We start from the raw sequence: 13,277 nt of genomic DNA, 5'->3' as shown, positions 1-13,277 counted from the left end.
TTGGAGTAACTGTCGTCGCGGTCATCCTGTGGCCTCTGCAACATCACCCGCATAACTCAAGCGTTCAGCTGTCTTTGCAAGTCAAGCGCGGCACCTCCTCAACTGTGTTGTTATCGAATACTGTTCGCTATGAAGTCATCAGGGAAATTAGTATACTATTGTGGGAATGACAGATTTCCCTGTCACATTGTAACACTTCTTAAATGGAGGGTCGTTTCAGCGCAGGTCAAATAATCCAAAGGGGGTTCCCTAAAAAAGCTTGAGCAGGCACACATTTATGGGAAAAAAAAAATCAAGGAAAACTGTTTAAAACATTTAGATGCTTTATTCTACTTCAAACACCTACCGTGTCAACCTGAGAAGCCCAGAATGGTAAGCAAAATAAATTAACAGAGAATTGAATAGAAAACGGCTTGTTTCGTGAGGGAGCATTGCGTGACATCGAGCGTATGCATGTAACGTGGCTTGAGGAGCACCGGGGGACTTTGGCCCCGGTGCACAACGTAACGTCCACTTGTTTGAGTGAGCGCTGACCTCATAAATGTTCTTTTAGATCAACAGAAAAAACAAAAAACAAACAAACATACAAAACGCCACTTCCCATTACACGGCCCATCACCTTTGTATATCTAGTGGTATGTCACTCCTATAATATCAACAAAATACGGTTATGTCCTACGTAGCTTGAATACATGTAACCGGTCACGCATTTTTAAAACATTTTTTTCCCCCCCTCTTACAGTTGAGTGCAACAACTAATACAACACCAAAAAACAAAAGAACTGGACTCATGCGTGCTACTCGTTGAACGTGTGCTCACGAAATGCAGTCCAACGTCACTATCGTATGTACACTTTTTTCTACGTTCTACATCCAGACAGGCAGCACATTGTCGCTAAAAAAGTTTGTCACTGAAAAAAGGCACATTGAAAGGCTGTTTTTGGCCCTATGGAATTATTATTATGATTTTTTTTTTTTTTTTTTTTTTTTTTTTTACGCAAATGCTGACTGTGCCACTATTTCCAAACTTTATCTACAAGCAGTACGATCGAATCAGCCACAAAAATGTACAGCTACAAAAACTTGACAGATATTTACATAATAGCGCATAAAGTGAATTAGAACCAACAATTAAAAAAAACCATAAAAATTTGATATTCGTGCCGCTGGCTTAATCCTCCGACCAAATGAGTTCAAGTCATTCTTACCGTAGAAATGTTGATTTGTTTTGTTTATTATTATTATTTTTTTTCATCCCCACAATTTTTAGAGTTGTATTGCAGACAAAGTTTTGTCTCATTTCTATCTTAATAAAAAAAAAAAAAAAATACAGATAAATATAGTTGCAAAATCAAAAAGGGGCAAAAAAACAAAACAAAAAAAAATGGCCGAAAAATAAAATAATAAAAATGGCTAAAATTACTGTCAAACATTGGATATGAAATAACCTAATCATATATCCCGTAAAGCGAAGGTAAGAATTTTCTTCAGTTTATAGCAAGATGTCAAACTTAGGCCCCGGGGCCAGATATGTCCCGCCATATCATTTCATGTGGCCCACGTAAGTAAATCAATTAAAAAATGAAATCACGTGCCTCTCCATCATGTTCCTCTGGACCGGGATTTCAAGTTGTCTTCACTCTTAATAACACTGAGAAACGGGAGGCATTTTAAAATGAAAAAGTAAGTCGTGACGCGGACAGGTGAACGTGTCTGGACCATTTGCAACAAAAGCCATGCGGGTGTACGAAAACCGGGAGAAAAGATGTCAACAACCGAATGAATATGAAACCCGAGGTTCCATAATGATATGATAAGGTGAAGATGCATTTATATGGTTGCACAGTCATAACGGCCTTCTGAGGGAAAACCTAACAGCAATTTGGCTCGCAACAAAAAATGAGATTGACACTCCTGGTTTTCGAGTAATCATGTTGGGGAAAAAAACGCTACTTGCTGGCTATAGACTCATGTCGGAATCAATAAATAAGCATGTCTCCCGAAAATGTTAACCTATTGCTTCTCTTCCTAAGACTAAGACAAGCGTATGGGTTGTATGAAAAACCTCGGACACTACCGTGAAGGTATGTGGGCTCAAATTTGTGTTCGCGCTTGCCAAACGGTCACAGGGGGAAGACGATCTGAAAGATAAGAAGGGGCAACATAACATTGTCTGTAACAGAAGTCGCCAAGTCCCATCTGCATGGTATGAAGTTGTGAAATAAAAGACCGCACGAGAAAATAAAGGGAGATCCTTTGAGAAGTGCTTCCCGGATCACTCGGCAGATGACGGTGACGATCTGAGTTGTTCAGATGACCTCCCTACTGTTACGTACAGCGCAGCAAAGCACCATACTGAAGATCATCCCGATGATCTGGAAGAGGAAAAATTCAGCTTTAGAAAAAAAACAAACCCAAAAACAGTCAAAGCTGAGCATGACTTTTGGTCGCGGTCCTCAAACCCTAACTCACCATGACGCCAGCGATGCCGATGCCAACGTACCCAATGATGAAGAGTTTACTGTTGAAGAAATCCTTTACACCTGTCTCGCAGTCCTGCATGATGGAGAAAAGAAAGAAAATGTCCTACTGTCACGTGGACGTCAAGTAAAAATATTGCCCGGTACAAAGGTTAAAAAACAAAAAAGAGAAGAATCTTACCTTTGTACCTGGTTCTTGATATGAACAGTTGTTAGCTAGCGTTCCACAACAGTTCAGCTAAAAGTGCACAGCAAAATGTTTTACAATACACAATAAGTGGCCAGACGCGACAGGAAAATTCTCGTTTTTGTAATGCGATGACAATATATCATTTCTGAGTCTCTTTGCTCAAATAAAAGCTGAAAATGCAAAACACACAAACAGGTTTCAAAAGTAAACAATAAGAGTTGCTTCTATTATTATTATTATTATTATTGTCAAATAGCAGGACCTCTCCTAAACCAAAATGAAATGAAAGACTTATTCATGTCATTGATAATGCTTGCAACTGAGTACTTTCAATCAGTTAAACGCCATGTAAAATTCCATGTATGAATAGTGAGAGAGAATAATTTCCAACTTACTACTCTTTGGTACGAGATGATCAACGTGCTGTTGTTATTTTCATTGTAGGTCGTGGCATAGAAGTTTTGGACGTCTTCGATTATCTACGAAACGAATTGTAAAGAAGTGCTGAGTAGGCCTGTGCACATAATCAGCTCGCCAGGCTATAAGGTTATTATTGTACCTTGTCTTTGTTTAAGAATCCAAACACGCCTGCTGCCACCTCAGCTCCAAAGATGATCAACAGACATGCAAAGAACTGTAAGAGATTCAACGATACAAAAAAACCCCCAAAAAAACAAAACAAAAATGAAATCTTGGTACGAATTGATTGAATCTCAGATGTTACATTGGGACTCACTGACGCCAGCAGACATTGAGATTCTCGAACAGCTCCGCAGCAGCCGAAGAAACCGACCAACATCACCAGACTGCCAGCTCCTATCAGGATGTACACTCCTGCAAGAACAGGGAAAAGCGACTTCACCTCTTGACGTGTCTATTTCTATTAAATGCCCCATTATTCTTGCGTATTAAAGAACCATAAATACGTTATGTTTCAACTTTAAAAAAAAAACCCTCAAATGATTGTGACATTTTGTGAGGAATTTCTTATGACAAATCCAAAAACACCACAAGTTGTCTGCAAATTCTCATGGGAAACAAATTGTTGTTGTTTTTTTTTTTTTTTTTACTTTTTTTTTTTTATCAACCAGCAGGGGGCAGCATCAACATAAACCTGCTAACTGAAACTCCAGCGCCTTTACCCTTTCAGATTGCAATGTCATGAACAGATAGCAAGAGATATTGTCCCGAATGTTGGTTATGTTTTCTAAGTAAAAACAGTGCCATCGCATGTAGTGCCTCCCAAAGAGAGAGGTTTGAGGAATGTTCAAGTGGAATAAACACAACCCCCAAGATGACCACATCTCCCATCAAGCTTCTCACTAGGACAAAGCGCATCATGAAGTCATCAAGCGTTCGGTGCAAGGATGTTCGGAAGCTTTTTACTGTATATCTCTTATGTCAAATATAATCAGAGCAGGTTGTAATTTGATGGGTTGCTGTGCAGCGTCTCTCCCAAGTTTCCAGAGGAAATTTAATTGGCGGTGGGACTTTGCAAGCGGCAAATGTTTACGTCTCGGCAGCGGTTTGGAATCTCGCGGTGCTCTTGTTTCGTCCGTGTTCACGCAATCTGTGATCTGTTCAAATAAATGCCATTGTCAGTGCTGTGGGTGTAGCTGGCTCTTCTTTGGCTCCGTCCGCACTTGTCACATCTGCCTGGTTTGCTGTTCTGGAACCTTCTGCTCTGACGACCAGACGCTCGTTTGCGGTCAAATGTCGCAACGATTCCGACTGCAAATGTTGAGACGGGGTTGACCTCAGATGCTACAATCGAGACGACAGCGGACGATAAATGTCGGAGAAACCCAATATGACCCTCATGATACTATTGCACGACTACAAAAACAGTTATTTCAAAATGCTCCACTACGCAGCATGTCATGTCGCGGATTTGACATCGCGGATTTGACTCATTGCCGTGATTATTCTCTTTACGTAGTAAATGCCTCCATTACTAAAGAAAGTTCCTGTCTGTGCACAGCGCTCATGTCTGCTTATTTGTAAAGCCTGCTGAGGCATCATGATGAACATCTTTTTCATTTTGAACTGTGGGGAAAATCACCGAACGTAAATGCTTTTCCATTGTAGCAAAAACGTGTGCACATGTGGCTTTTTGTGTGTGGTCACTGAGTGCTTGACCACAAGGCGGTGGTCGGAATATCCTTCGCGATGTCGGGTCTGATTCGTTATTTAGCAGGGAGTAGCACGGAAACATGTCAATGGCAGAAGAGAAGAGAGCAACGTGGCTCACTTTGTGAGCAGTTGGGGGAAACGTGAACGTGACAGCAGAGTAGTAGTAGCGCTTGCTGCCACGGTCAAACACAACGATGTGTCATTTGAACACAATTGGGAGAATACAGTAGTAGCGTTGCCTTCGTCAAGTATTTTAGCTTAATGCTGACAAATAATGAAAAATGCCGTCGATGGGCTGAAGAATAGCGTCTGTGTTATGTGTGTGTGGTGTGTTATAACCCTTTAGGCCACGGATATTTAAAAACAAACACGTGGACAGACAATATTAGGACACTCACAGGCATTTATTTCTTGTCCTATGTGAAAAAAATGACTAATGTTTCAGCATCTTATTGAGTCAGTTGTGCAACACTTCTTGGCGTGTGTCTCTGTGTGTATTACACTGCCCCCGGGTGGCCAAGGTGCGCACAACGGAAGGAGCAGCACAATGCCCATTGAATGAAAGCAAAACGTGGGGAAAAAAACGGTTTAATCCTTTAGTTTTGATTGAATGATGTAATTCCTGTAAAGTACAATATTATCACTGTGTATAACCACTGTGATTGCTTAGCTGGGCTTTTGGTTCAACCACTGACACGTGACCAATGTAACGTACAAGGTGTTTTTGGTACCTACCAATGAAGTACGTGTCTGGGGCCTTATCACCGTTGAGCAGGGACACGGTTTCCGGGTCGAAACGTAACCACAGTCCCACTGCCAGAACAAAGGATCCCATCAGCTGCGGGTTGGATGTGAGCAGAAAGATTAGGATCACATCAAATAGAATTGAGACTGAAAAAAAAAGAACATAGTGAGTAGACTAACAAATGCAAAAGGGACGATAAGCGGTACAGAAAATGGATGGATGGAGTGTAAATGTTTCCCCCTTAGTGGAGGAACTGTTTGTCTACTTGAATAGCTACGGTATGTAGTTTAAAGCTCATTCCAGATCTTGAGCTAATTTGGAAAGAAATCATTTCTATTAGAGGATGAGAGCTTTGTCTCAGTAGCAATCTAACAATGGAAAGAAAGATGGTAAAAGTGCAGGTTTTCTGCTTGACAGACGACTTGTTCTTTCGCGCTGCCTAATTGTGGTTTCCCACCAAAATAAAGCAAATGACGACAGGAAGTTTCCAGACGGGGCCCTCCACCCTTTGCACTTTAGCCGTAGTATATACAAGTGTAATTTTCGGTGTGGACAAAATTAAATGATGGCTCAACAGCAGGATTAAGTATTTGTCGGCTATTTGACCTGCTGCTCGGACCAACAAATTCCATTAAAAGGAGAGTTTAAAACACTCCGAGCCATCTCTGGCTTTCCAGTTGGCTGTGTTCAGCAGTGTGACACCTTGAGCCTAACCAGGCCATCCTGTCTGTTTGGAAAAGTGGTTTCATGCTGCTCACGTTTCCCTTCATTCCGCATATGTTGAACAAAAAGTGTTCTCCAGCCAGTGCAAAGTGTTATGGGACAAGCCTGAAGTCAAAGTCCTCCAGTGAGATTGGAGGCGCTGTGGAGGGCATAAAGCGTGGTTCTGCTCGCCTGACACGTCCATACAAAAAGCTTCCACTGCCTCATGTCCTCTGAGGATAATCCAGTCTGTACGCAGGCTCAAAACATGTTTATGTGCACAGGGAAACAAGACGAGGAGTATTATGCAGCGATAGTCACATGGTCCGTCTGTGTCCTAAATCTCAGAATTTCTCTCAATAGGTCGTGTGACAATTTCTGTGTCCTCACTCTGTTCGGTCCACGTTTGGGCATGACAAGCTGTTCTCCATCTGTAGTCTTGATGCCAGCCTCCGGTTCCACTCCCTTTCCTATTTATGATCTTTATACGAAAAGTTTGGCGAAATAAAGTCAAAATATTATGAGAAAAAAAAAAAAAAAAAAATCTGAAACTAAGGACGGAATGATATTATAAGAAATATTATATATAAAAATTACAACAAGAGAGAAAAAAACAAATTAAGCAACAATAGCATCGTTATTTTACATGAAAAATATAATAATAAATTGAGTATTTTTTCATTATTATTATTATGGGTTATATTTGATTAATTCATTTTTGAGAATAAAATGTACCTATTAGAAAAAATATGTCATTTCACAGGAATAAAGTCAATATGTTCTAAGCAAAAACGTAAGAATGAAAGAAAACTGTACCCAAGTAATGATACAATTAAAATGTATTTCACATCAAAGGTAAATGAAAATGACCTCAATAAAAGTTGAAAAATAAACAGTTATTCAAGATGTAATGCAAATGAAATTTATCAAGCTGCTGCTGCTTCAATAAAAGTGCAAAAACAATCGCAACTACGGCGGTAAATAGACGACTGACCTCTGTTTCGATACATGGAATCGATAAACGATGTTTACATCAATCTGTGCACGTCACACGTCTGTGAAACGGCTGGTCCCGATGAAATCAAGTGACCCTTGTAAACGCCAGCTCGGAATAGATCACGTCACGTTTAAACGGTTCACCAGAGATCTCCAATCAGAATGACCAAAAAAACGTCGACATGTAAACCCAGCTAATAATGCAAAAAGGGTTCGTCTTCATTTAAGAGGGATTAAGGTCAAAGCTGAAATCAGTGCATTCTTCTCTCTATCAAGATATTTTTCAACTCTTCAAACTTTCTAGGATTATTGCCTGGCATTAGAGCACAAATGAATTAGAATGCTATCCAATCCGAGATACATGTTCTCTGTCAACGTTCTACTGGCTGTAATTCTCAGTCAACGTGACATTTGAAATATGCCCTCTTGGGAAGAAGCACTGTGGTAACAAATCCCATTTTAGGGCACCAAAAAATGCCATCAACCCCCTCACTACTAACATACCCCCTGCTTTACCCCCCGCCCCCACCCAAACACTTTGCCTTGAATCATTTCCCTTCCTGACACCAGCCACACCCTTCCCCTCCCACGCCTCTCATCGCAAATCTCTCCCCCCAACTTTCCTCCATGTTTCGCCCCCCTCTCCGCCCCACCTTGTCCCACGCCCTCCCCCAGAGGACAAAGACCCGCTGTCTCCCTGCGACTATAGGGTTTGGCGCACAAAAGGAGGGAAACTGACATACACAATAAAGGAGAGAATAAAATGAGGAAGGGTCTACCCTGCCTATGGACACACACTACAGATGTGGCCTGTAACCACATGCGTAACGATACTACACACTCGCTCGCACGAATTGTTCGTCTGGTCCGTTCTGGAAGGTGACGGAAATCTCTCTGTCGGAGCTTCAATAGTTCTTTGATGGTGTAAAGGCAAGTTTTAAGGCAGTGCAGTTAAATGGTGTTTTCGTGAGGGAAAATTCCATGAGAGCATGGAGAACAGACACATGGATGTGGTCTCACTTAGGGACAGTCTGTGGAATTCTTTTTTTTTTTTTTTTTCTTCATAAAACAGGGTTGACTGTAAATTTAAGCTTCAGCTTCATTTTGAAGTGAACGAGATGAATGAATGAAAAAGACAAAGTTTAGGGAGTGTTGTCTTTTTGATATGTGGGCACGTTAAAACAAATGAGCAGAAGGAAAGTGTACATAACAGGGTGATAATTATGGGTGGGGTGAAGCCCATTGTACGCTAGAACATGCGAGAAAGTACGAGCGTCTGTGCATTTTACCCCCCAACATGGGGGGTAAAATAAAGATGATAAAATAATCATCTTTATTTGCCAAGTATGTCCAAAACACACACAAGGAATTTGTCTCCGGTAGTTGGAGCCGCTCTAGTAAGACAGCAGACAGTCAATCGACAGAGAGCATAGAGACATCAAGACATTGAGAAAAACAGTCACTGAGCAATAAAGGGATGCTAGTTATCTGGTAATGCCGGTACAATTTTTAAATTTTATTATTATTATTTTGTTTTGACAATTGTGCAAAAAAAATGCAGAGTCCTCTCGCACTTAGAGTAGTTTGAATTACTAATATAGCCGGTGCAATGACCATTGTGCAAAGGGCGCCGAGACTTCGAGGAGTGTTTGCAGTTTGAAGTGACTATAGCGCAATAATCTGGGACAATGTCGATTGTGCAAATGTTGCAGATACTCCTCAGTCAGTGGGCAAGTGGCGCAGATGCTACTCTGGCGTGAGTGGCCAGTATTGGTCAACAACAGATATGCAAATAGTGCAGTGTGGTGAGACTACTACAGTGAGTGCACAAGTATTGTATAATTGGCCCCACAGAAATGTGACAACAAACTCAAGACGAAAAAAATTGGCAGCATGTTGCAATGGAATTGTAGGTTAGCTGTTTAAGAAGTTGATTGTAAGAGGGAAGAAGCTGTTGGAATGTCTGCTAGTTCTAGTTTGCATTGATTGGTGGCGTCTACTTGAGGGAAGGAGCCGAAAGAGCCGGTGACCGGGATGTGGAGGGGGGTCCGAGAGGATTTTGCACGCTCTTGTCTTAGTTCTGGCAGCGTGCAAGTCCTCAAGGGTGGGAAGGGGGTACCGACAATCTTTTCAGCAGTTTTGATTGTCCGTTCAGTCGGAGTTTGTCCTTTTTCTAGCAGCACCAAACCAGACTGTGATGGAAGAACACAGGACTGATTCAATTACCGCTGTGTAGAACTGCCTCAGCAGCTCCGGTGGCAGGCCGTGCTTTTTCATAAGCCGCAGGAAATACATCCTCTGCTGGGCCTTTTTGGGGATGGAGTTGATGTTGATCGCCCACTTCAGGTCCTGAGAGACTGTAATTCCCAGGAACTTGAAGGTCTTGACAGTTGACACAAAGCAGCTGGACAGCATGAGGGGCAGCTGTGCCAAAGGATGCTTCCTGAAGTCCACGATCATCTCTGCAGTCTTGAGCGTGTTCAGCTCCAGGTTGTCTCGGCCGCACCGCAGCTCGAGCTGCTCCACTTCCTCTCGATATGCAGACTCGTCACCGTCTTTGATGAGGCAGATGACAGTGGTGTCATCTGCAAACTTCAGGAGTTTGACGGCCGGGGGCGTTGAGGTGCAGTTGTCCGTGTAGAGAGAGAAGAGCAGCGGAGAGAGGACACAACCTTGGGGAGCTCCAGAGCTGATGCTGCGTGTGGATGAGGTGGTCTCCCCCAGCCTCACCTGCTGTGTCCTGCCCGTCAGGAAGCTGTAAATACACTGGCAGTTGGAAGGCGAGACGCTGAGTTGGAGAAGCTTGGAGGAAAGGAGTTCAGGGATGATGGTGTTGAACGCTGAGCTGAAGTCCACGAACAGGATCCTCGCGTAGGTCCCTGCACTGTCGAGGTGTTCTAGGATGAAGTGCAGTCCCATGTTGACTGCATCAACCGCAGACCTGTTCGCTCGGTAGGCAAACTGCAGGGAGTCCAGCAGGGGACCTGTGACACTCTTGAGGTGGTCCAGCTCGAGGCGTTCAAAGGACTTCATGACAACAGATGTCAAGGCGACAGGCCTGTAGTCATTTAGACCCGAGATTGTAGGTTTCTTGGGGACTGGAATGATGGTGGAGCGTTTGAAACAGGATGGTACTTTGCACAGTTCCAGAGATCTACTGAAGATCTGTGTGAAGACCGGAGCGAGCTGGTCCATGCAGACTTTGAGGCAGGATGGGGACACATGGTCTGGGCCTGCCGCTTTGGGAATCTTTGGTTGTTTGAAGATGCTTCGTCTCACATCCTGTTCGTGGATGGTTAACGCAGAAGTCAGAGGTGTGATTGTGTTCAGTGGTGTGGCCGTGTGGGTGTGGGGTGTGAAAGGGTCCTTTTCAAATCTGCAGTAGAAGGTATTCAAGTCGTTGGCTAGTCTAGTCGAGATGATGATGAGGTTTTTGTGGATTGAGATGGGGCTCGTTGCAAACACAACTGAAACCATCTCAGTTTGTTTCATATTGGAGCTACCCTGGTTATGAAACATTTGCTGCTCAATTGATCGAAAAGGTTAGGGCTAGGGGTAAGAGTTCGCCTAACCTCGCCCAATCCTAATCCTAACCCTTTCCATTCAATTACTTAAAGACCCTGTCAAATTAATTCAGAAGGTTTGTTTCTAAATATATGATACATGTTTGAGGAGAGCTGCCGGAAACGTGCAAGGACAGAGAACTACGTAGTAAGAAATTCTCACCATTTTCGTTTTCCACATATTCTGGGCCCAGTGAATCATAGTCGCCCTCCCCCATGAAATAAGAACTTGGGTGCTTTTGTTATCCAGTGCAATGGCAACGTGCAGTTAGCTAGCTAGCTATGCCTACACCACGAAAGTACATCTTCCCTACGGATAGCCTGCTGGCGTGGCCGCTTTAGAGTGCCTCGTTGTCACCCCTGCGACAACCCGGTGGGCTATATTCCAGCCAGGCTTGAAGTCGATACACTACATTTTCATGGCTCAAACATTTAGTTATGTGTAGGCATACGAAAGATCCTAGACAAAAAAGCATCTGTACGTAGTAGTGCTATTTGCGGGACAGTTGACAGTTGGCTGGCCGTCTTTTCATCGCATTCAGAAGCCTCAGTTTGTATACTTGGCGATTTATTTCATCATTCACATTTAGAAAGCATATTTATTTTAATTCTACAAGGATTTTAAACATAGGAATAAGAATTAAAAGCTGAATTTTCATTTTCGTACATTGTGATGATGATAGAAAAGCTCCAAAGTGCATAATTGTGTAGTGCAATGTTTATCTTGCACTGTTTATATCTCTGGCTAAAGTCTGTGACAGAACAAGACACTAGTTGAACGATGCAGAGCGGATACCAGCAAGATATTTCGCTGTGAGCCGTTTACTGAAACATACACGACACACAACATAATGACAGGAGAATGTTGGAGGTCTGCAGACATTGAATTGCTGTGATCATGAGATGTGACAAATCGCTGTTATTAAGCGCGCACAGCGCTACCAAAAATAATAACCGTCGAGCTGTGACATCAGCACACGCACCCACATGACATCCTATTATGCTCACACTGATTTTCTGCCTTGAACTGGGTCAAGTTCATGCCAGCTGACCCTCTTTTTGCTGTGTGAGCGGGTGCGTGAACACGAACATCCCTCACCATCTCACAATGACCTTTTTATCTCTATGGGCCCTCACCCTCATCTTCTCTCACTAAATAAATTCTTCTTTTGGCCTCCGTCATTCGTGTGCCTTTCTCTGTGCATCGGCCACACCCATCGGGATGCACGAGTCATTATTCTATATGTGGAAATGGAGACACTCAAACGGAGGGGTCTGTTGCTGCATTTGGGAGCCAAGCGGCCTCTGCTGCTTGTCCAGGCTGGAGCAGAAGGCTGAAGTGATGCTATTGTCCCGCTGTCACAATGGATCCATTCACACTGAGCCTAAACACAGACGCTGGCTGGAAAATCTCTCGCTCACGTACACAAAGAAAAGTTCCACTCTGAGAACATTGCTCGCATAGGAAAGGTGACCACTCTCATGACCACCTGACTGTCTTAAGTCTCGTTCGGAAACCTCAAGTGATTTGTGCTAAAAGCGCCCCAAGCAGCTTGTACGTGCGCTCACTTTATCAATCGACTCCGCACTGTGTGCCAGTGATGTAATGTGGCGCCAACTGCTGACTTGAATTTCCTAGGTGACCCACAACCACTCCCACTCTTCATTCAGACTTTCCTTTAGAAAAAAAAAAAAAAAAGCAGGCGTCAATGAATACTATCCCCCATGTGGAAAATCTGATTTGGGGAGTTAAATAACAACAGAAAGCTCTGGCTGTCCCTCACGGAGTGAAACCACACGGAGTGACTGCAAAATCAAGCACTGAGGCAAGAGACAAACAGAGAGAGCGTGCATGTAAACAATCTAAACCACAAGTCACAGCTGCACTCGCTGCACCTGCATCCACGCACAGGTCGCACCAGTGCAACCTCCACCGGCACTTACCCAAAATATGAAGTTGAACAAGAACAGGAGATATTTCACACATTTCATCCCTCCTTCCACTTTCCCCATGTCAGCTGGCTTTGCTTTTATCCGCACAAAACGGCCTGAGGGAGGGCTGATTGAGTTGCTTGCGTACAAGATAGTCCCCGCGAGTCAAAACACTTGTGCATCAGGAGGCGCTGTCATGGTAGCCTCTCTCTCTCCCTCTCCCCCCCCTCTCTCTCTCTCTCACACACGCACACACATACACACAGTTCTTTCCAGACCGCCCCCTTCTATAATGCAGAGGGAGGGAGGGAGTGCTCCTTTGGGCTGGGGAGTGGGGTGCTGCAATGTGGATTTGGCAAATGTTCACAAAGCAGTGGAAAGAAAATGCTCTCTCATTTCTCCGATAGTCTTGAATAGATTGTAGTTACAGCTGCAATCATTTTAAGACATTGAAAACCAATGTGACTTGGGGCAATTAAAAAAAAAAAAAAAAAAAAAAAAAAATCTTACAGTTTCTTGTTTTCTAATAAGATAAT

General features: G+C 43.2%; 1 protein-coding gene across 2 annotated transcripts; it reads right to left on the bottom strand.

The window, feature by feature from the left end:
• Positions 1-315: 315 nt before the first annotated feature.
• On the bottom strand, positions 316-12,963 carry LOC133398861 (tetraspanin-2-like). 2 transcript variants are annotated; one of them, XM_061670077.1, is made up of 8 exons: positions 12,754-12,963; positions 5,539-5,641; positions 3,407-3,504; positions 3,230-3,304; positions 3,066-3,149; positions 2,662-2,718; positions 2,473-2,556; positions 316-2,375 (listed from the first exon to the last, which is right to left on the bottom strand). In XM_061670077.1, the coding sequence occupies exons 1-8, from the start codon at positions 12,820-12,822 to the stop codon at positions 2,310-2,312; spliced, it is 636 nt and encodes a 211-aa protein (XP_061526061.1). In that variant the 5' UTR covers positions 12,823-12,963; the 3' UTR covers positions 316-2,309. The 2 variants fall into 2 exon arrangements, with proteins under 2 accessions (XP_061526061.1, XP_061526046.1); XM_061670062.1 differs by having other exon boundaries at positions 3,230-3,504.
• Between the last annotated feature and the right edge of the window lie 314 nt (positions 12,964-13,277).

This window comes from Phycodurus eques, chromosome 1 (assembly GCF_024500275.1).
Source record: "Phycodurus eques isolate BA_2022a chromosome 1, UOR_Pequ_1.1, whole genome shotgun sequence".
Classification (NCBI taxonomy): domain Eukaryota; kingdom Metazoa; phylum Chordata; class Actinopteri; order Syngnathiformes; family Syngnathidae; genus Phycodurus; species Phycodurus eques.
Note: the sequence above shows the minus strand (reverse complement) of the source record. Positions and strands in the feature narration are given on the sequence as shown.